Source organism: Manis javanica, chromosome 4, assembly GCF_040802235.1.
Source record: "Manis javanica isolate MJ-LG chromosome 4, MJ_LKY, whole genome shotgun sequence".
Lineage (NCBI taxonomy): Eukaryota > Metazoa > Chordata > Mammalia > Pholidota > Manidae > Manis > Manis javanica.
In genome coordinates this window covers 50,608,513-50,632,769 of record NC_133159.1, presented here as the reverse complement: position 1 = coordinate 50,632,769, position 24,257 = coordinate 50,608,513, and the positions used below count along the sequence as shown (strand labels likewise).

General features: G+C 40.8%; 1 protein-coding gene and 1 pseudogene across 8 annotated transcripts in view; one reads left to right on the top strand and one right to left on the bottom strand.

The window, feature by feature from the left end:
- The window catches only part of PATJ (PATJ crumbs cell polarity complex component), a 395,870-nt gene that overhangs the window by 14,189 nt on the left and 357,424 nt on the right, over positions 1-24,257 (bottom strand). For all 8 annotated transcript variants that reach the window (XM_073234040.1, XM_073234044.1, XM_073234045.1 and 5 more), the window contains 3 exons: positions 24,138-24,175; positions 8,612-8,734; positions 7,774-7,878 (listed from right to left, as the gene is read on the bottom strand). In XM_073234040.1, the coding sequence (XP_073090141.1) occupies positions 7,774-7,878; positions 8,612-8,734; positions 24,138-24,175 (266 nt within the window). The remainder of the gene's footprint in view (positions 1-7,773; positions 7,879-8,611; positions 8,735-24,137; positions 24,176-24,257) is intronic.
- LOC108396007 (COMM domain-containing protein 6 pseudogene) lies at positions 302-941 on the top strand (annotated as a pseudogene).

Genomic DNA, 24,257 nt, shown 5'->3' with positions numbered 1-24,257 from the left:
CCTACATGAGGAGAGCGAGGCCGCTGGTCTGAAGGAAGAGGAGTGTGGGGAAGCTGGGGGTCCTACGGTCAGTATCCTCACTGAACTTAAACCACCTGATGCTGCTAGGCTACCGCTTCCACACCTTTAGGCAATAAGCTATTATTGCACTATATATAGAGCCCCGCCCAGTGCTCTGGGAGGAGGCAGAGCGCGGGCGGTGCGAGCCCTAGACAGCTGTCCTGGAGGAGCATAGCGAGCTGTGCTGGGTGGAAAGCCCCAGGTCACCAACCCGCGAACCGATTTTCAGTGGAAACTGCGTATGGCTGTGAGCTGGACCAGTGGCAGATCACTTAAGTATCCTTAGCAATGTTGCTAAAAGTGGCAGATCATTCAGGCCAAATGAAGAATAAGTCCTTTGAAATGGATCCAGAATTTCAGAATTTCTATAGACAGTTCAAAGAAATTGCTGTGGTTATTGAAACTGTGAAAATTGATTATTTCGTTGATAAGCTACTATTACATTCTAAAATCATGGACTTTCTGCAACAAAACTGCATAAGGATCAAATGACATTTATTGAATGAAAATTGCACTTACTTTTTCCATTAAAAAAATAAAAAATTAAATAGGAATGTGACAGTGACCAATACATAGCTGTGAATGAACTAAAAGCTACTTAATTGACACTGTAATGCATGAACCCTTTGATACATGAATGATATCTCAATAAAATAGATCAGAAAAAAAGGTAGCCAAGTGACTGCTAGCCACCTAGCCATCAGTAGAACACACCTACACTGCCACCTGGAAAATCACTCCACTCCAAGATTCACAAAGGAATTTTAGCATCTTCTGACCTCAAACCTATGTTATTATAAGTAATAAAATAGTACTTATTTATTGTTTAACATTTTCAATCCACCGCTTTTACTGAACATTACTCCTCATTTAATCCTTACAGGATCATTGGAAGAAAGACACTATGATCCCTATTTAGAGAAAACTGAAGTTAAGTGAGAGGATTCAGAACATACAACTTTCTGACACTAAAGGCTACCTGTCCCACAGAACTTCCACCGGGTCTTCATTTTGAATTTCAAACCTTTACTCTTCTTTGCTCTTTTCCTGGAGATTATCACCCCCTTCCCGGCATCACTTGGCTTTCTATCCACCACAAACCCCATAGATCAGCTGATCTTACCATTGGCTACGTATTAGAATCACCTAGGAAGCTTTAATATATCCCGATGTCCATGCTACATTGCAGACCAAGTAAATCTATAGAGTGATACTCAGAAGCCAGTCTTGGAACTGGTGATTTCATTGCACAACTAAGGTTAAAAACTACTCACAAACCATTTCTTTAATGATACTTACATGTGCCTTTCCATACTTGCCCTGTACCCTCTACCACACACAATTTCAATTCCGATTCCCAACCCAACCCATCTTTCTCTACTGGAATTTTTCTGGACCAAATTGGTAACTGCACTGATTTGTTCTGTGTAAGTTCATGTCTTTCAATTTGATCAGCATGGCTCAGCAACTCATTCAATGTGACCAATACTTACTAGGCAGGCATTTGTTCTGGGCAGGGTCCTGTGCAAGAAGCACAGTGTTCCAGGTTTGGATAAATTCATGGTCTGTGGGAAAACTGAACCCTACAAGCTCCCCATTCCTGGCTGGAGAGTTTCTAAACAAAGGCTTTCACAAGACTTATAAAGGGGATGGTAGGTGGGGTAAGATGGGTGTTGTAGGCATAGAGAATAACACATGCAAACCTTTACTCATCCCTAATTAATGCCCTACTCCCATGGGGCTCAGGTTGGGCTCTGAACAGCAGCAATGGTAACACCTGGGAGCCTGTTAGAAATGCAAATTCTTGGGTCCCATCCTAGTCCTACAGAATCTGAAGTTCTGGGAGTGAGACCTCGCAATCATATTTAATGAGCCCTCCAGGTGATTCTGGGGCTTGCTAAAGTTTAGGAAGGACTTGTCTCAAATATAAAAATTTCTTTATTCATTAGAAAATGATCATCCTAAAGCGAATACTCACAGACCCAAACTCCCCTGCAAAATCTCTTGTCTTCTTTTTCAGAGGTAACATCTTCCCTGCCTTTTCTTTCTCCTTTGCTCCTAACTATACTTGCTCTCTACTGACTTGCCATCAACTCAGAAAGAAGCAAGTTTCTCAGAAGTTGCCAGGGATTTATCTGCCAGCTCTAGTGACTTTTCCAGTTTTATTTACTTCTGTCTCACTGGTAAGTGTGCTATTCTTAAAATTCTATTCTTACAGCGTCTAGGACTTGTACTGGTTCTGTCCTGTTTTATTTTCCCAGGATATTTCTTTCTGTGTGCATATGATAAAAAATTAAAAAGTACAGTACATGATAAAAAATTCAACACTTTCACTCTCTAGAGACACCCTGAACTTTTCTCTTTTCAATTCCAGAGGTATAAGCTAAGTATTGTGCTTCATCAGCCAGTTTTGTGATTTACCACCTTGACAATGTCTACTGACTCCCTATTCTGAGATGAAAATTTATCTTGCCAAACTCTTCCACTTCACTTTTACATTTTTAAGTTCTACTTGTTTCCTATGTTCCTTTAAATATACTTAAACCTCTTTAGTTGTAACAATTTTCAACAGTTTTCTCTTTTTATTTCAACTTTAAAGATTTAACTCTCTTACACTTTTCTCTCCACCAACACACCCCAGACCCTCATGTTATTAATATTTCATGCATTATACTTGGTTGTACTGATTTCATTATTATGGCTTACAATGTTTATATAAATCTTATTCATAGTGAGCCAACTAATATATTATGATTATATTTCCCTTTATTTTGTAAAAGTTTATTTTCCCCAAGGTTGTGATCTCATTTTGTTTAATTTTTAATGGTTATCACTGATTGAGTCCCAAACTTTCCAACTTATATCAAACTTCCAATTCAGTTAAATATGAGATATCTATCTGTGCCTCCAATGGCATGTCTCTTAGGAACTTCTGTTCAGGTTGTTCTCTACACCTGCCACACAGCCGTCCCAGGACTTCCGTGTGCCTCAGCATCGGCTCCACTGGCTTCTCTCTCTCTCTGGATAAAATGAAGGTTCCTGTGGCCAGGATTCTCACCTGCACCTGGTTGGCTAGCTCACTGCACACGTGTGGGCAATACATCGTTATTGACTATATAAAGAGCCCTGCCCAGTGCTCTGGGTGACACAGTGGCACGGCTGCAAGACTATAAGATAGAAGAGCAGAGGACAGAGACTGGGACGGCTGTGCAGGCAGAGAGGCCCAGAGGCAGAGACCAGCTTACTGCATGCAGACTCACTCTGAGTGAATGGGATGTTAGTGATTGACCTGCCACCATGGAAATAAAGTTGGGTATGACCCTTTCACCCCAAGAACGTTCTACTGTTATTTCTTTGGTCATATTGAATCCACAGTGAACTCGCCCAGGGCTGAAATCCATTAGCAAGACAATTGTTGACAGTCGGCAGGGTTCATTGGTGACCAAGGAAAAAGAACAGGCTGCCCTGGTGGAAGGAGTGTTTCAGCAGGCTGCACCTGTGGACGGGGAGACACTCGAGTGTCCCCTGTGGACATGTGGTACTGTGAGGGGGTGGAGGACTGGGGTCCACCCCAAGAGAAAGAAAATTTGTTGCTGACTGAAATGGTGTCACTACGAAGTGCTGTGGAAATAGTAAAGGCCCGAGAGGAGGCAGCACGAGAAGGAATGGAGGCCTGAGAAGCAGCAGTATGGGGTTGCAGGCTGCCGGGTGCCGTGCGGCAGGTGAAGGACATAGTGGAGCCATCAGCCCCAGAAATGGAGGAGCGGAGGTTTGAGGAACAGGTGGGGGGTGGAGGCCCTCCTGGTGCCTGAGGCATTGGCTCCTCCTCGGTTGAGACCCAACCTGGTTGAGAGCTGGTGGAAAGCCAGAAGGACTCGGCAACCGCGGGTCCTTTCAGGAGAGGTGCAGCCCCCTCCTCGGGTCATGGAGCACTGCAGTCTCTGCTTCTATCCTCAGGCTCAAGCATGAAAGGAAATACGGTCTGCTTCTCGAAGGAGGAATTTAAAGGTCATGAGGACCCAGATGCGGGTTGGTTTGAAAAGGCAGGAGCAGGCAGAGGGAAATTGGATGACTGGAGCTGTGGCAACAACAGAGACTGCAGCAGTGGTTCCAGCTGCTGAGGACAAAGCAGAAGGCAGAGACAAAGCAACAAGATGGGCCTGTGTGTCTGCAAGACTTTTTGCTGGAGAGGCTGGAGAAGGTGGGTATTGTAAGGCCCACCCATGGTCCTTTTGGTTAACTCCTTTGAGTGGACCTGGTTTGAATACAGCCAGGATGACCACTTGGTGGCAATGGGTCTCCTCAGGCTTGAGGGTTATTATAATTTGTTAGAACTGGTTTGAAAACAGGGAGGATGTCCAGTTGGTGGCACTGGATCTCCTTAGGCTTGAAGGTTATTATAATTTCTTGTAATTTTTGTTATTTGTATATTGTCATAGATTATGGACTTTGGTTACAATGTTCCAGCTTCCCTGCACAGGGACCATCGCAGAGGACTGAGGGCACATAGATTGAGAGGTGAGAATCCTGGAGGGGTGGAGTGTGGATAAAATGAAGGTTCCTGTGGCCAGCTCACTACACAAGTGTGGGCAATAAGTCACTATTGACTCTAAAAAGAGCCCTGCCCAGTGCTCTGGGTGACATGGCGACATGGCTGCAAGGCTGCAGGAGAGCAGAGCAGAGGCTGGAGAGGTGGCAGCACTGAGGACAGAGGCCCAGAGGATGGCTGTGTGGGCAGAGAGGCCCAGAGGCAGAGACTGGCTTGCTGCATGCAGACTCGCTCTGAGTGGACGGGATTCTAGTGACTGACCTGCCATCGTGGAATAAAGTTGGGTTTTAACCCTTTCACCCCAAGATGGTTCTACTGTCATTTATGTGGTCATACTGAATCCATAGTAAACTTGCCCAGGGCTGAAACCCATTGGCAAGACACTGGGGTTCACAAGAGAAGTCATTATTTTCTCTGTATTATCTTAACAAGTATGACATGTCTCTCTCTAACCAGCAGTAGGGCCCTCATGTATCAGACAGAACCTAATTAATCTGATTTTAGACTGTCTCCTGTCCTCCATACTTGCTGCTGACGGACTGCAAGCCTTTTTCATGTCATTGTTGCTACTGTTTTCATATATTTATTTGGCTGAATCTATGAAGTATGATTGCTGTTCCAGGCAGTGGGGGTGTCTGCAGTCCTGAAGAGCCTCAGCTGGTTTATTTACCCTCGCTGTTCCCAGCATGTTCCCTCTGCCTGCTGGACATCCCCACCTGGCATTTCAGACTACAAGGCTCCTTTCTCTCCCAACACACTCCTCCTAAATTTACTCATTTAGTTAATGCTACCTCCATCTACCCATTCTCCTATTCACTAAAATGATCTCTTAATGGACATAGAAGTTCCTTTAATGATAAAAATCCTTGATAGGCTCTTTTTATCTTCTATGTTCTTAAAGAAAGATGTAAAAACAAAAAATTATTTTCTAGCAGAGTCTGGGTTCTCTAATTTTTTTCCCCAAGAGGTTTTATGGTAATTTCATAGACAAAAGAGCTGAACCTGGCAAACTATCAGACTACAGAAGCAAATATAATTGGGATCAATTAAAATGAACCCTCATAGCCAAATCAATCTCCACTGACCCATCTGAATTGGGAATAAGAAACCAGCAGACTTCAGCAGAAATACTTTCTTCCTTATAACACCTAAAGATAGCAAATTTAAACTGGGGAGAAGCTTCTAGAAGCACTGGTTGTTCCTTTCACTCTTCCTTTCTCCACACTGTAGTCTGCTGACCCAGACCTTAATCTTCCCTGTGTAATTGTCAGTTGCTGACTGCTTCACATGATATACTGACAATAAGTCTTTTCCATATCATCAGACACGATTATATGATCTTCCTACCACTCTGCCAATGGGCTGGCTCAACCTGATAATAAAAATAATTACTTAGCAACAAGTCAGCTGTGATAATTACATTGCTTCTACTATTCCATGAATATTGTTTTAGGTAAAGCAAATACACTATTCACCTGAAGGGCATCTGATGCAGGACATGAGAGTTTCCTGGCTTTTATGTCTAAAGCCTTTAGCAGCACATATGCTCCATACCCGTAATTTTGACATTACAACTGTCAAAGTCCCAAAGGATTCCATTAAGCTTTTACTAGCACATGTTTGATAATACCACCATCTAACGTGTTTAATGTGTGAACATTTTGAAACCAAATGCCATTTGCATCTTAAAATACAGAAAAAAGGTAAAAAAAGGAACTCCTTCAAAAGTATGTTAATAGTGGCAGTTTGGCAGAACAGGAGTGTCAGTTCTTCATGGGAGAGAATGTTTTTGTTTTCATTATAGGTACTTTTCATACTTAATGTTAGCCTTTTATACTGTGTCTTCCCATTTCTTTGTGAAAAGGTAAAGCTGAACAAACTAATGGGTGTATGAAAATATCAGTACCAATAATAGCAACTGTTGCTAAGCGGAACACCTTTTTTCCCTTGATAGTTATCATCTGAGGTAACTTCAAAATCCTGGGTAACTAATGGTCCACACCTCTGAGCTTGAAGAGTTGCACTGGTACGGCCTCTAGGGGTCAGCATAACTCGAGGAAGGGCAAGCACAGCAAAAAGAAACAGCAAGGATTTTTTGCAGGCTGTGAGGTGCAGCGGAGAGAGGAATGTGAGTTACCCGTGCAAGTTCCCACTGAAGGTCAGGGCGAGGAGTAGAGGGGAAGCTACCGGAGAGCCACAGGGTGTAAATCATCAAATAATCAATCGGCTGCCTATCACATAAACTCCCTTAAACTTCTGACAGTATTTTTGATTTCCTTCACACATGCTAAAAGCCATTTACTTATTTTTACATGTCTGCTTTGGGGCTCTGAAGTTAGACTATTCCGATGTAAGAATTAAGCACCACAAATTGGTTCTTCCAAACATAATGGTTTTCAATTCGAACTACTATTTTAAGGCCAGAATGATCTGAGGGGCTGGCTAGCCTTTTCTCTCAGGTACCAAACCGTGGGTTTTATTCTTTTCATCTGTTAAACCATTTGATATTACTTCTGCCAAAAGTACGGATTAGAATAACACATTTTGGGGGAAACTAACGAAATTCACTGCAATGTGCTGCCTCTCACTCCCTGCACCATACCGATTTCAGAGACACCGGAGGGGCTGCACCAGGAGGTGCGGCAAGGAACAGCACACCCTCATCTTACTTCCTGGTGCAGCTCCCTGTGCCTCTGTACAATTCTTTTGGGGACCACAGCAGATAAATAATTGTCTGCCTTAGCTGATGACGACTACACAGTGAGAATTTACACTGACTTTTTTCCTTCCTTTAATGGGACTGGAAGGAACAGCATTTGGGCAGTTCAGTAACAGTTTCGAGGCATAAGAAAAGAAATCATTTCCCATTCCTTGCAAACTGATTTATAAAAGAGCGCTGGAAGCTAAAAGCCTTGTTGATTTATCATGTGAAGCAAAGAGTAATTTTTCTCCCCTTGTTATGCTTTCATATAATCATGCTCACTGCCTGTATGGGTGGCATTAAAGAATTTCTGAATAAAAATAATAATTTCTCGCTTTCAACTTTCATAATTCACATCAGCAAGCGCCCTGCTGGGTGGTGATGCCTACTGCCAGTGACGCTCAATCTTTTTTGCCCGCCACTTATCTGCTTGGCGCAGCTGCGCGCTCCATTGATCGAATACCTGCAGGATAATGCGCCCGTAGGCGTTCTTCAGCAGATTAACCACATCCGCGTGAGACAGCCCGTCCAAAGGCTGCCCATTAATGCTGACAATCCGATCCCCAACCTGGAAGTACAAAAGTGGTAGAAAATCACTATCATTAAGAAAAATTAAATTTGAGAAGAATGCTTAAAATTCTTTGTCAGTCATATTTTCCATTTGTGGCTATTGTGAAGATTCTGCATTTCTACTGTGTATGCATTTCCAGAAGCATGAGGAATTTTTATGGCTTTTCCCAAATACAGGCCAATCAGAAAAACTAGAAGGGGGTCAGATTTGATTATTAAAAGCCACAGCAAGCCACTTTTGTATTTTGGTAATGGTGGTGTTTGATTCATCCATTTGTCAGTAGTAAAAGGGTGTACAAATTAACTGTTCAATAAAGCTCTAATGAGAAAGTCAAATATTTTCTTCTTTTTTTTCTCCCAAAGTGAGGGCAATGCAAAAAGAAAAATTGTAAGAATTTGATTTTTCTGGTTGAAGAAAGATTGTAAGGTCAAATCACTCTCAGGTGAAAATCAATTTTGGGTGGAATGAGGTGCTGAAAATGGTACAGGAGGCTTTGCAAATGAGCTGTAATTTCTTCCTTCATTTGAGAAGCTTTGATAAAAACAATAACATTTTTATTTGCCCAGGGATCTAATAAATTTCAGGTATAAACTTACTCCAGTGCATTCTGCCCTCAGCGTGAGTCTCCGATGGCTGTGGGTATTCCAACCTTAAACAGGGTGCCCCCACCGCAACTTCCTCTCCCACCCTACCACATGCTGTTAGCACTCCACCAGTCCCCTTTGTTTACTTTGAGCTTCTGAGTCCGTGCAGCCACACCACTGGCCTGAATCATGGCGATAAATATTGGGATATCTCCTAAGGGACTTCCTTTTCCTCCAGCAATACTGATGCCAAGGGCGTCACCGAGCTCCTAAAAAAGAAGGAAAACAACATTTGTATATTTAATACAGAACCACAGCCTGATTGTCCCCAGATAGCTGCTGAACAAAATCCTTCCGTGAGGCAGGAGGCCCAGTAACACTGAAGTTAAATGTGGCACCTTGGGAGTCCGGAAGATCGGTGGCGTCAACTTCAGCTCTAGCCAGGGTCTTAAGGAAGTTTCTTAACCCGTTAGAGCTTCCGTCTCTATGAAAAATGGGGAGAATACCACCTCCCTCACAGTGTTAGTTTGCAGATTGAATGAGCTGAGAGAGTGCAGTCCTGGCCTGCAGAAAGGCTCAATAAGAAGCAACAGTAGGAGGGGAAAAAAAAACCCCACCCCAAACCCTATGCTACTACTCAGTTTAGTGGCCAATTCTGATGCAGACTTGGCAAGTATGGTCTCATATGGTGTTTATGATTAAACTGCCACACATTTCATGTTCTTCTGGGTGTGAACAAACACACTTGGCTTTCAAAGAGCTGCAGGCCTGCCTTAAAACAAAGGATCTTATCACAGATGTCAGGAAAGAGATCACAGAAGTGAAACAATCCCTGGAAGGATTTATAAGCAGAATGGATAAGATGCAAGAGGCCATTGAAGGAATAGAAGCCAGAGAACAGGAACGTACAGAAGCTGACATAGAGAGAGATAAAAGGATCTCCAGGAATGAAACAACACTAAGAGAAATATGTGACCAATACAAAAGGAAAAACATTCGTATTATAGGGATACCAGAAGAGGAAGAAAGAGGAAAAGGGATAGAAAGTGTCTTTGAAGAAATAATTGCTGAAAACTTCCCCAAACTGGGGGAGGAAATAATCGAACAGACCATGGAATTATACAGAACCCCCAACAGAAAGGATCCAAGGAGGACAACACCAAGACACATAATAATTAAAATGGCAAGGATCAAGGACAAGGAAAGAGTTTTAAAGGCAGCTAGAGAGAAAAAGGTCACCTATAAAGGAAAACCAATCAGGCTAACATCAGACTTCTCAACAGAAACCCTACAGGCCAGAAGAGAATGGCATGATATACTTAATGCAATGAAACAGAAGGGCCTTGAACCAAGGATACTGTATCCAGCACGACTATCATTTAAATATGATGGTGGGATCAAACAATTCCCAGACAAGCAAAAGCTGAGGGAATTTGCTTCCCACAAACCACCTCTACAGGGCATCCTACAGGGACTGCTCTAGATGGGAGCACCCCTAAAAAGAGCACAGAACAAAACACACAACATATGAAGAAGGGAGGAGGAGGAATAAGAAGGGAGAGAAGAAAAGACTCTCCAGACAGTGTATATAACAGCTCAATAAGCGAGCTAAGTTAGGCAGTAAGATACTAAAGAAGCTAACCTTGAACCTTTGGTAACCACGAATCTAAAGCCTGCAATGGGAATAAGTACATATCTTTCAATAGTCACCCTAAATGTAAATGGACTTAATGCACCAATCAAAAGACATAGAGTAATAGAATGGATAAAAAAGCAAGATCCATCTATATGCTGCTTACAAGAAACTCACCTTAAACCCAAAGATAAGCATAGACTAAAAGTCAAGGGATGGAAAAACATATTTCAGGCAAACAACAGTGAGAAGAAAGCAGGGGTTGCAGTACTAATATCAGACAAAATAGACTTCAAAACAAAGAAAGTAACAAGAGATAAAGAAGGCCACTACATAATGATAAAGGGCTTAGTCCAACAAGAGGATATAACCATTCTAAATATATATGCACCCAATACAGGAGCACCAGCATATGTGAAGCAAATACTAACAGAACTAAAGAGGGAAATAGACTGCAATGCATTCATTGTAGGAGACTTCAACACACCACTCACCCCAAAGGATAGATCCACCGGGCAGAAAATAAGTAAAGACACACAGGCACTGAACAACACACTAGAACAGATGGACCTAATAGACATCTATAGAACTTTACATCCAAAAGCAACAGGATATACATTCTTCTCAAGTGCACATGGAACATTCTCCAGAATAGACCACATACTAGCTCACAAAAAGAGCCTCAGTAAATTCCACAATATTGAAATTCTACCAACCAATTTTTCAGACCACAAAGGTATGAAAGTAGAAATAAATTCTACAAAGAAAACAAAAAGGCTCACAAACACATGGAGGCTTAACAACATGCTACTAAATAATCAATGGATCAATGAACAAATCAAAATAGAGATCAAGGAATATATAGAAACAAATGACAACAACAACACTAAGCCCCAACTTCTGTGGGATGCAGCGAAAGCAGTCTTAAGAGGAAAGTATATAGCAATCCAGGCACACTTGAAGAAGGAAGAACAATCCCAAATGAATAGTCTAACATCACAATTATTAAAACTGGAAAAAGAAGAACAAATGAGGCCTAAAGTCAGCAGAAGGAGGGACATAATAAAGATCAGAGAAGAAATAAACAAAATTGAGAAGAATAAAACAATAGCAAAAATCAACGAAACCAAGAGCTGGTTCTTTGAGAAAATAAACAAAATAGATAAGCCTCTAGCCCAACTTATTAAGAGAAAAAGAGAGTCAACACAAATCAACATAATCAGAAATGAGAATGGAAAAATCACGACAGAATCCACAGAAATACAAAGAATTATTAAAGACTACTATGAAAACCTATATGCCAACAAGCTGGAAAACCTAGAAGAAATGGACAACTTCCTAGAAAAATACAACCTCCCAAGACTGACCAAGGAAGAAACACAAAAGTTAAACAAACCAATTACAAGCAAAGAAATTGAAACAGTAATCAAAAAACTACCCAAGAACAAAACCCCGGGGCCGGACGGATTTACCTCGGAATTTTATCAGACACACAGAGAAGACATAATACCCATTCTCCTTAAAGTGTTCCACAAAATAGAAGAAGAGGGAATACTCCCAAACTCATTCTATGAAGCCAACATCACCCTAATACCAAAACCAGGCAAAGACCCCACCAAAAAAGAAAATTACAGACCAATATCCCTGATGAACGTAGATGCAAAAATACTCAATAAAATATTAGCAAACAGAATTCAACAGTATATCAAAAGGATCATACACCATGACCAAGTGGGGTTCATCCCAGGGATGCAAGGATGGTACAACATTCGAAAATCCATCAACATCATCCACCACATCAACAAAAAGAAAGACAAAAACCACATGATCATCTCCATAGATGCTGAAAAAGCATTTGACAAAATTCAACATCCATTCATGATAAAAACTCTCAGCAAAATGGGAATAGAGGGCAAGTACCTCAACATAATAAAGGCCATATATGATAAACCCACAGCCAGCATTATACTGAACAGCGAGAAGCTGAAAGCATTTCCACTGAGATCGGGAACCAGACAGGGATGCCCACTCTCCCCACTGTTATTTAACATAGTACTGGAGGTCCTAGCCACGGCAATCAGACAAAACAAAGAAATACAAGGAATCCAGATTGGTAAAGAAGAAGTTAAACTGTCACTATTTGCAGATGATATGATACTGTACATAAAAAACCCTAAAGACTCCACTCCAAAACTACTAGAACTGATATCGGAATACAGCAAAGTTGCAGGATACAAAATCAACACACAGAAATCTGTAGCTTTCCTATACACTAACAACGAATCAATAGAAAGAGAAATCAGGAAAACAATTCCATTCACCATTGCATCAAAAAGAATAAAATACCTAGGAATAAACCTAACCAAGGAAGTGAAAGACTTATACTCTGAAAACTACAAGTCACTCTTAAGAGAAATTAAAGGGGACACTAATAAATGGAAACTCATCCCATGCTCATGGCTAGGAAGAATTAATATCGTCAAAATGGCCATCCTGCCGAAAGCAATATACAAATTTGATGCAATCCCTCTCAAATTACCAGCAACATTCTTCAATGAATTGGAACAAATAATTCAAAAATTCATATGGAAACACCAAAGACCCCGAATAGCCAAAGCAATCCTGAGAAAGAAGAATAATGTAGGGGGGATCTCACTCCCCAACTTCAAGCTCTACTACAAAGCCATAGTAATCAAGACAATTTGGTACTGGCACAAGAACAGAGCCACAGACCAGTGGAACAGATTAGAGACTCCAGAAATTAACCCAAACATATATGGTCAATTAATATTTGATAAAGGAGCCATGGACATACAATGGCAAAATGACAGTCTCTTCAACAGATGGTGCTGGCAAAACTGGACAGCTACATGTAGGAGAATGAAACTGGACCATTGTCTAACCCCATATACAAAGGTAAACTCAAAATGGATCAAAGACCTGAATGTAAGTCACGAAACCATTAAACTCTTGGAAAAAAACATAGGCAAAAACCTCTTAGACATAAACATGAGTGATCTCTTCTTGAACATATCTCCCCGGGCAAGGAAAACAACAGCAAAAATGAGCAAGTGGGACTACATTAAGCTGAAAAGCTTCTGTACAGCGAAAGACACCATCAATAGAACAAAAAGGAACCCTACAGTATGGGAGAATATATTTGAAAATGACAGATCTGATAAAGGCTTGACGTCCAGAATATATAAAGAGCTCACACGCCTCAACAAACAAAAAACAAATAACCCAATTAAAAAATGGGCAGAGGAACTGAACAGACAGTTCTCCAAAAAAGAAATACAGATGGCCAAGAGACACATGAAAAGATGCTCCACATCGCTAATTATCAGAGAAATGCAAATTAAAACTACAATGAGGTATCACCTCACACCAGTAAGGATAGCTGCCATCCAAAAGACAAACAACAACAAATGTTGGCGAGGCTGTGGAGAAAGGGGAACCCTCCTACACTGCTGGTGGGAATGTAAATTAGTTCAACCATTGTGGAAAGCAGTATGGAGGTGCATCAAAATGCTCAAAACAGACCTACCATTTGACCCAGGAATTCCACTCCTAGGAATTTACCCTAAGAACGCAGCAATCAAGTTTGAGAAAGACAGATGCACTCCTATGTTTATCGCAGCACTATTTACAATAGCCAAGAATTGGAAGCAACCTAAATGTCCATCTGTAGATGAATGGATAAAGAAGATGTGGTACATATACACAATGGAATACTACTCAGCCATAAGAAGTGGAAAAATCCAACCATTTGCAGCAACATGGATGGAGCTGGAGAGTATTATGCTCAGTGAAATAAGCCAAGCGGAGAAAGAGAAATACCAAATGATTTCACTCATCTGAGGAGTATAGGAACAAAGGAAAAACTGAAGGAACAAAACAGCAGCAGAATTACAGAACCCAAAAATGGACTAACAGGTACCAAAGGGAAAGGAACTGGGGAGGATGGGTGGGCAGGGAGGGATAAGGGGGGGGAAGAAGAAGAGGGGTATTAAGATTAGCATGCATGGGGGGGAGGGAGAAAGGGGAGGGTGGGCTGCACAACACAGAGAGGACAAGTAGTGACTCTACAACATTTTGCTAAGCTGATGGACAGTAACCGTAATGTGGTTGTTAGGGGGGACCTGATATAGGGGAGAGCATAGTAAACATAGTATTCTTCAGGTAAGTGTAGATTAAAAATTTAAAAAAAAAAAAAGAAAGAAAGAAAGAAAAGGGGGATTACTCCTTAACAGGATAAAACTATTGGTAAATCAAAGATCAACGCATGCTTTAAATATCCTTAATGTTGATCACTTAAAGGGTGTCAGATGATCAGCTATGGAGGTACTCTTTTCTGATAATATTCCTTTCTCTTAATTAAAAAAAAAAAAAAAAAAGCAGTTACTGTGTGCTGACCTCCAATGAGTTCTGCACAGTGGTATAGAGGGCATGTCAAAGTGTGGGCAAAGGGTCTGTTTGTTTCTACGCAGAAGATCAAGGCCTAGCTTGGATACCCAGAAAATGAACTAAGATACGATATGAGGAGGAGCTTCCGGCATCAGCACTCTCTGGAGGACTCGTGCCGGGGGATGATCATCAAAAAGCCTCCACAGGGATCCGGACGATGCTGCGGTTGTGGCTGCATCCAGCCCACCATCTCCTGGACTTGCCATAAGAAGGAGGAGGGAGATGTCTAGGCTGGCATGTGCATACAGTGAGACAACGAATTTGACTGGATCTGTACTGTTGGAACTCAACCAGGAGTTGGGAGGGGTGCAAGTTGTAGCACCCCAAAATCTCATGACTATAGACTATTTATGGTTAAAAGAACATATGGGATGTGAACAGATCCCAGAAATGGGCTGCTTTAATTTGTCTGATGGTTCAAGTACAGTTGGAAAATATCCATCATATCATAGATAAATTTTCACAAATGCCTAGGGTGCCTAAATGGTTTTCTTGGCTTCACTGGAGATGGCTGGTAATTATAGATTTGCTTTGTTTATGTCACCGTATTCCTATTATGTCAATATGTGTGTGCAAATTAGTTAGTAGTTTAAAACCTATACATACTTAAGGTACTATACAAGAAGATATGTCAAAGAAATAATCAATCCTCCCAAGTTTCCTTCATATGCTACATCTATAGCTTTTCTTCTTCCTTCCTAATTACAAACTTTAAATAGAATTCGTGCCTCATATCGAATTTACCGAGTATCATAATTCCTCCAGGTGGTAAAGATACCTCGAGACAAGTGCTGGGCATAGAAGCCACAGGGCATAAATCTGCAAAGAAGTAAAAAGCTAACCTTTGCAAACAATATGGCTTCTCTCTCACTTACCAACTTTACATTTCCCTGTATGGCCCCGGAAGATGACTGGTTAGCCAGAGACGGGTAAGATTCCTCAAGGGAGGAACAACCTAAGACAGGCACAGTCGCAGGGGGGCCATCAGGTGAGAATTTGGGGATCAACAGAGGTGAGGCTCAGAACCTCACCCCCCCTGCTTTGAGAGAAATCTTCTGCATCCGTGGATGTCTTGCTGCCCTTGTCTAGCCTGGATTAATACTTAGTACATAGGCACACACCTGATCATCTGATCATCTACATTTGCCTTCTTACAGCACTAAACTATGTTTTCTACCTTTATCTTGCATCTACCTACCACTTCAGCATTTTATTAAAAATAAAAATAATAATAATAATAGGAGAAATGTGGGATCAACATATAAATCAAGTACAAAAATCAAATGAATATTCATATTTGACCTGATGGTTTATAGGTCATATTGCATGATCAAAACCGAAAGTTTCTGTGATGACTGCCCTTGTACTGTTCACCATGTAAGAATTTATTCACTCTGTAAGAATTCGTTCACCATGTAAGAACTTGTTCGTTATGCTTCAGAAGATTGGAGACTGACGAGAATTAGGCTTGAGATGGATTAATGATTGTACATTGAGCATTGACCCCCCTATACTGAATTTTATTGTTGTTAACAACCATTTGATCAATAAATATGAGAGATGCCCTCTAAAAAAAAAAAAAAAAACTACCCAAGAACAAAACCCCGGGGCCGGACGGATTTACCTCGGAATTTTATCAGACACACAGAGAAGACATAATACCCATTCTCCTTAAAGTGTTCCACAAAATAGAAGAAGAGGGAATACTCCCAAACTCATTCTATGAAGCCAACATCACCCTAATACCAAAACCAGGCAAAGACCCCACCAAAACAGAAAACTACAGACCAATATCCCTGATGAACGTAGATGCAAAAATACTCAATAAAATATTAGCAAACAGAATTCAACAGTATATCAAAAGGATCATACACCATGACCAAGTGGGGTTCATCCCAGGGATGCAAGGATGGTACAACATTCGAAAATCCATCAACATCATCCACCACATCAACAAAAAGAAAGACAAAAACCACATGATCATCTCCATAGATGCTGAAAAAGCATTTGACAAAATTCAACATCCATTCATGATAAAAACTCTCAGCAAAATGGGAATAGAGGGCAAGTACCTCAACATAATAAAGGCCATATATGATAAACCCACAGCCAGCATTATACTGAACAGCGAGAAGCTGAAAGCATTTCCACTGAGATCGGGAACCAGACAGGGATGCCCACTCTCCCCACTGTTATTTAACATAGTACTGGAGGTCCTAGCCACGGCAATCAGACAAAACAAAGAAATACAAGGAATCCAGATTGGTAAAGAAGAAGTTAAACTGTCACTATTTGCAGATGATATGATACTGTACATAAAAAACCCTAAAGACTCCACTCCAAAACTACTAGAACTGATATCGGAATACAGCAAAGTTGCAGGATACAAAATCAACACACAGAAATCTGTAGCTTTCCTATACACTAACAACGAATCAATAGAAAGAGAAATCAGGAAAACAATTCCATTCACCATTGCATCAAAAAGAATAAAATACCTAGGAATAAACCTAACCAAGGAAGTGAAAGACTTATACTCTGAAAACTACAAGTCACTCTTAAGAGAAATTAAAGGGGACACTAATAAATGGAAACTCATCCCATGCTCATGGCTAGGAAGAATTAATATCGTCAAAATGGCCATCCTGCCGAAAGCAATATACAAATTTGATGCAATCCCTCTCAAATTACCAGCAACATTCTTCAATGAATTGGAACAAATAATTCAAAAATTCATATGGAAACACCAAAGACCCCGAATAGCCAAAGCAATCCTGAAAAAGAAGAATAAAGTAGGGGGGATCTCACTCCCCAACTTCAAGCTCTACTACAAAGCCATAGTAATCAAGACAATTTGGTACTGGCACAAGAACAGAGCCACAGACCAGTGGAACAGATTAGAGACCCCAGAAATTAACCCAAACATATATGGTCAATTAATATTTGATAAAGGAGCCATGGACATACAATGGCAAAATGACAGTCTCTTCAACAGATGGTGCTGGCAAAACTGGACAGCTACATGTAGGAGAATGAAACTGGACCATTGTCTAACCCCATATACAAAGGTAAACTCAAAATGGATCAAAGACCTGAATGTAAGTCACGAAACCATTAAACTCTTGGAAAAAAACATAGGCAAAAACCTCTTAGACATAAACATGAGTGATCTCTTCTTGAACATATCTCCCCGGGCAAGGAAAACAACAGCAAAAATGAGCAAGTGGGACTACATTAAGCTGAAAAGCTTCTGTACAGCGAAAGACACCATCAATAGAACAAAAAGGAACCCTACAGTATGGGAGAATATATTTGAAAATGACAGATCTGATAAAGGCTTGACGTCCAGAATATATAAAGAGCTCACACGCCTCAACAAACAAAAAACAAATAACCCAATTAAAAAATGGGCAGAGGAACTGAACAGACAGTTCTCCAAAAAAGAAATACAGATGGCCAAGAGACACATGAAAAGATGCTCCACATCGCTAATTATCAGAGAAATGCAAATTAAAACTACAATGAGGTATCACCTCACACCAGTAAGGATAGCTGCCATCCAAAAGACAAACAACAACAAATGTTGGCGAGGCTGTGGAGAAAGGGGAACCCTCCTACACTGCTGGTGGGAATGTAAATTAGTTCAACCATTGTGGAAAGCAGTATGGAGGTGCATCAAAATGCTCAAAACAGACCTACCATTTGACCCAGGAATTCCACTCCTAGGAATTTACCCTAAGAACGCAGCAATCAAGTTTGAGAAAGACAGATGCACTCCTATGTTTATCGCAGCACTATTTACAATAGCCAAGAATTGGAAGCAACCTAAATGTCCATCTGTAGATGAATGGATAAAGAAGATGTGGTACATATACACAATGGAATACTACTCAGCCATAAGAAGTGGAAAAATCCAACCATTTGCAGCAACATGGATGGAGCTGGAGAGTATTATGCTCAGTGAAATAAGCCAAGCGGAGAAAGAGAAATACCAAATGATTTCACTCATCTGAGGAGTATAGGAACAAAGGAAAAACTGAAGGAACAAAACAGCAGCAGAATTACAGAACCCAAAAATGGACTAACAGGTACCAAAGGGAAAGGAACTGGGGAGGATGGGTGGGCAGGGAGGGATAAGGGGGGGGAAGAAGAAGGGGGGTATTAAGATTAGCATGCATGGGGGGGAGGGAGAAAGGGGAGGGTGGGCTGCACAACACAGAGAGGACAAGTAGTGACTCTACAACATTTTGCTAAGCTGATGGACAGTAACCGTAATGTGGTTGTTAGGGGGGACCTGATATAGGGGAGAGCATAGTAAACATAGTATTCTTCAGGTAAGTGTAGATTAAAAATTTAAAAAAAAAAAAAGAAAGAAAGAAAGAAAAGGGGGATTACTCCTTAACAGGATAAAACTATTGGTAAATCAAAGATCAACGCATGCTTTAAATATCCTTAATGTTGATCACTTAAAGGGTGTCAGATGATCAGCTATGGAGGTACTCTTTTCTGATAATATTCCTTTCTCTTAATTAAAAAAAAAAAAAAAAAAGCAGTTACTGTGTGCTGACCTCCAATGAGTTCTGCACAGTGGTATAGAGGGCATGTCAAAGTGTGGGCAAAGGGTCTGTTTGTTTCTACGCAGAAAATCAAGGCCTAGCTTGGATACCCAGAAAATGAACTAAGATACGATATGAGGAGGAGCTTCCGGCATCAGCACTCTCTGGAGGACTCGTGCCGGGGGATGATCATCAAAAAGCCTCCACAGGGATCCGGACGATGCTGCGGTTGTGGCTGCATCCAGCCCACCATCTCCTGGACTTGCCATAAGAAGGAGGAGGGAGATGTCTAGGCTGGCATGTGCATACAGTGAGACAACGAATTTGACTGGATCTGTACTGTTGGAACTCAACCAGGAGTTGGGAGGGGTGCAAGTTGTAGCACCCCAAAATCTCATGACTATAGACTATCTATGGTTAAAAGAACATATGGGATGTGAACAGATCCCAGAAATGGGCTGCTTTAATTTGTCTGATGGTTCAAGTACAGTTGGAAAATATCCATCATATCATAGATAAATTTTCACAAATGCCTAGGGTGCCTAAATGGTTTTCTTGGCTTCACTGGAGATGGCTGGTAATTATAGATTTGCTTTGTTTATGTCACCGTATTCCTATTATGTCAATATGTGTGTGCAAATTAGTTAGTAGTTTAAAACCTATACATACTTAAGGTACTATACAAGAAGATATGTCAAAGAAATAATCAATCCTCCCAAGTTTCCTTCATATGCTACATCTATAGCTTTTCTTCTTCCTTCCTAATTACAAACTTTAAATAGAATTCGTGCCTCATATCGAATTTACCGAGTATCATAATTCCTCCAGGTGGTAAAGATACCTCGAGACAAGTGCTGGGCATAGAAGCCACAGGGCATAAATCTGCAAAGAAGTAAAAAGCTAACCTTTGCAAACAATATGGCTTCTCTCTCACTTACCAACTTTACATTTCCCTGTATGGCCCCGGAAGATGACTGGTTAGCCAGAGACGGGTAAGATTCCTCAAGGGAGGAACAACCTAAGACAGGCACAGTCGCAGGGGGGCCATCAGGTGAGAATTTGGGGATCAACAGAGGTGAGGCTCAGAACCTCACCCCCCCTGCTTTGAGAGAAATCTTCTGCATCCGTGGATGTCTTGCTGCCCTTGTCTAGCCTGGATTAATACTTAGTACATAGGCACACACCTGATCATCTGATCATCTACATTTGCCTTCTTACAGCACTAAACTATGTTTTCTACCTTTATCTTGCATCTACCTACCACTTCAGCATTTTATTAAAAATAAAAATAATAATAATAATAGGAGAAATGTGGGATCAACATATAAATCAAGTACAAAAATCAAATGAATATTCATATTTGACCTGATGGTTTATAGGTCATATTGCATGATCAAAACCGAAAGTTTCTGTGATGACTGCCCTTGTACTGTTCACCATGTAAGAATTTATTCACTCTGTAAGAATTCGTTCACCATGTAAGAACTTGTTCGTTATGCTTCAGAAGATTGGAGACTGACGAGAATTAGGCTTGAGATGGATTAATGATTGTACATTGAGCATTGACCCCCCTATACTGAATTTTATTGTTGTTAACAACCATTTGATCAATAAATATGAGAGATACCCTCTAAAAAAAAAAAAAAAAAAAAAAACAAAGGATCTTAGAGGACACAAACTGCAGTGACAACAGAGTTTGGAAAGAAAGAAAATATGACTGAAAAATGTTCCCAGAAAGGCTACTTGCTTCACTTGGACCCTGGTGAAGAGATCCTGGCTTTATTCCAGCTTTTTACCAAATTTTGTCATAGGGTTCATATTTTAAAATCACTGAAAGACAAGTTCCAGTCTTAGCATGGTGACACACGCACCTGGTAGTATATATTTTCTGATGATTAAAATGAAGAACTCTTTGTCAAAATACAAAAAAACAACGACCTGAGGCTTCCGAAAAGTAACATCAAACCCACAGTGGTGGAGAGCTAAAACTTGGAGCCCAAATGGCGAGGTGGGGGGCGAGAGGGGTGCGTGGGTCCCCCAGTGGTTTTCCCGGCAGCTCTGTCCTGAAGGTGAGACCCAGGGAGCTGTGGGGGTTGCCAGCGGCCCCACTCTAAGGATGGGCTCCCAGGGGAACAGGAACAGGAGCCTCTTGGGGGCAGGAGAATCCAAGGAAGAAAACCAGAGGAGAGAGGACCAGCTGGAAAAGGCCTCTAACTCGGTGAGTGACCCCACAGACTCCTCAGGCTCAATTCTCAGGTACACATGTGCGGGACAGGCCCACACTAGAGAAATGAACAGAGAGGTGAACCACCGCTCACCAAAGGTGCGGCAGAACGTGCAGTCTAAACCCAGCTGGGCTGATTGCTAAACATCAAGATCAGTATTCTCCAGAGTCTACAGGGCATACCTTTCACAAGGTTCACGATAAAATCCTAAATTTCTCGACATACAAAGAACTGGGAAAATGTGACCAATTTTCTTCTTAATGTTCTTTAAGATAGGTAGGACACTTGAAAGCAAAAATGGTAACATTGTTTGGTGGGGTCCTCACTTTATACAGATGTAAACATGACAGCTTTGACATAAATGTCAGTGGAGTGGCTGAGACAAAGGGACCTCTATGGTTACAAGGATTGTATAACTTTTATTCATCATTTAAAATGTACACAGCTTAGTGTGCTTCAATTTTACCTCAAAGTTGGAAAAAAGGAAGAGGGAAATGACAACAATAATCCTATGAAAAAACTTTAAAAACTCATGTCACATCAGTATGAAGAATTATTCTCTATTATTAGTAGTATTACCAGAGATGCCATGCCATGCATACAAGCCAGTTTTCCAAAGTTTTGCATCCAGCTTCTATTTTCAGAATGTATCAATATTCAGAAACATGCATGCAAAACAGCACGACATATTTTCATTATGAAGTGTCTGTTTGGACCATGAATGGGAGAACGGTGCTAGTAGGTAGGAGCAGGCCTTTTTGTAAAAGCCGGTAAAAAAAAAAAAAAAAAAAAAAAGTGGTTGACATGGCCAGGGAAACATAAAATTCTTGGAATGAGGAAAAACTTTAGGAATAATTTGGTTTTGTGCAGATCCATCATGATGCTTCCTTTACCCACCATTATGCACATGCTGGTACATTTAACTTCCCTATCATAGGAACATCTGAGTTGCTACTCTAGTGGGAAGATAGGAACAAAGAAGGCGGACTTAGTTCAAAGCTGACGCGGTAAGAATGGACGCCACTTCCTGGACATTCATGATGCACTAGGTACTATGCTAAGTATACTGAATGAATGACCTCAGTTAACATACACAAGATTTACCTGTGAGACTTCATCAGCCCCAATCTACAGATGAGAAAACTGAGGTTAAGTAATTTGCCAAAAGGTCACAGTTAATGCATGGGATACAGCCCCTTCAAATGCAACCCTGACTGGCCTCAGAGAACCAAGCCATTCCGGGCCTCCCTTCACTGCAGCTGAACCGGGATTACAGCTAGGCCATTCCGTTTTCTGTGTTTTTTTTTTTTTACTATTTCTTGAATCCCACATGTAATGGCAAAAGTGACCGAAATAAAAGTATTTTCCAATGTTCTGGATTCACACAGGAGTTTTGAAAGTCAGGATTTGACAATTTTATGAACTGAAATACATTCTTATACAATCTTCTCAGGAGTGCAATTTAGCAGTAAGTATAAAAAAGCCTTTAAACAACCAGTGGCTTTTGACTCAACAATTTCCTTTCTAGGGGTTAATCCTGAGGGAATTACCCCATGATATGGGCAAAAAAGAAAGCACAGTGATATTGTGCTATGAATGCACAAGTTGAGAAATACACTAATTACTTAATAGGAGGAAGCTGATTAAGAATATTATAGCATATTCATATGATAGAATCCTATGCAAGCAATAGAATCATGCTATATGCTGTCAAAAAAATGCCTGCTGCCATGGCTGAAAGTTCATGCTTTAAAGTGAAAAAGACAAACTATTAAGAATATGTCTAATATAATACCATTTTTTGTTTCATAAAACTTAAAACACGTGTACACAATGTAGTGGTTGGCAGTAATGGAGACCTAATTGCACCTTTTACTGTGCCCCGTCTCAGCATGAAGCAGCTAATGCGGTTGTCGCCCCCTTTCCCCTAGCAGCAGCTAGGGTCTCTCTATCTGTAGAGGGGGGAATGAGACAGAGACCATGGTCTTAGAGTAGGGTGAGGGCTTCCGGAAAAAAACAAAGCAAGATAATTCATTGTGAGATTTGCTTTGGCCTGCTGGGGGTCCCAGCTTATTTTTCTGACTTTACCCAGGGGCTACTTTTCTTCCTCCAGCCCTAATCAAGTGATTTGCAACCTGGGCAATTGTAGTAAAAACAGGAAAGATTTCATCTTGAAAATAAGACTGCATTTTAAAATGCACTTTAAAACCCAATTAGTTAAAAAGTAAGTTTCTTAACATACTCTGTAACAGACAATAACTCAGCCCACCTTGGGAGCAAAGCAGGCATTCTTGAGTGATATGCTCCCAGACCAGGAAGCTGCTATCCTGGGAGGAAATCAGACCAGTAAATTTCTTGTAAATAACCAGGAAGATTAATAAGAAACTTAATGTCTCTTCAAAGATAAACATTTTGGGACCACTTAGCAGGTGTACATCCCTAGCCCTTTGTCTCTCAACCACCTATAAAACCCCTAGACAATGTACCACCCCAGGCCTCTCTTGTCCCTGCCAGGAGCTCTGTCCTCTCACTTTCTCTCTAAATAAAAGCCTCTGCCTTGCTCTCCTAAAAAAAAAAAAAAAAAAAATGTAGTGCTTGGGATGTACCAAAACATTCATAGCAGTTATCGTGTGCTTTACTATATATTTTTCTAAGTCTATTTATGCTATAGAGAGCATTACTTAATTTAAACTTAAAAGAACACACAACACAAAATTGTATTAAGGGGAAAAAATGTACATTCTATGTAAATCCAGCACAAGTCAAAAAAACAGCAAAATAGTTGACTTACCCTAATTATCTCAATGGTCCTTGGTCCCACATCTGTGCCTATAAGTCAAGAAGCAACACAATTAACTTTAAAATTAAGAGATAATATACTTGGGAAATAATATTGTCCCACAGAAATGGT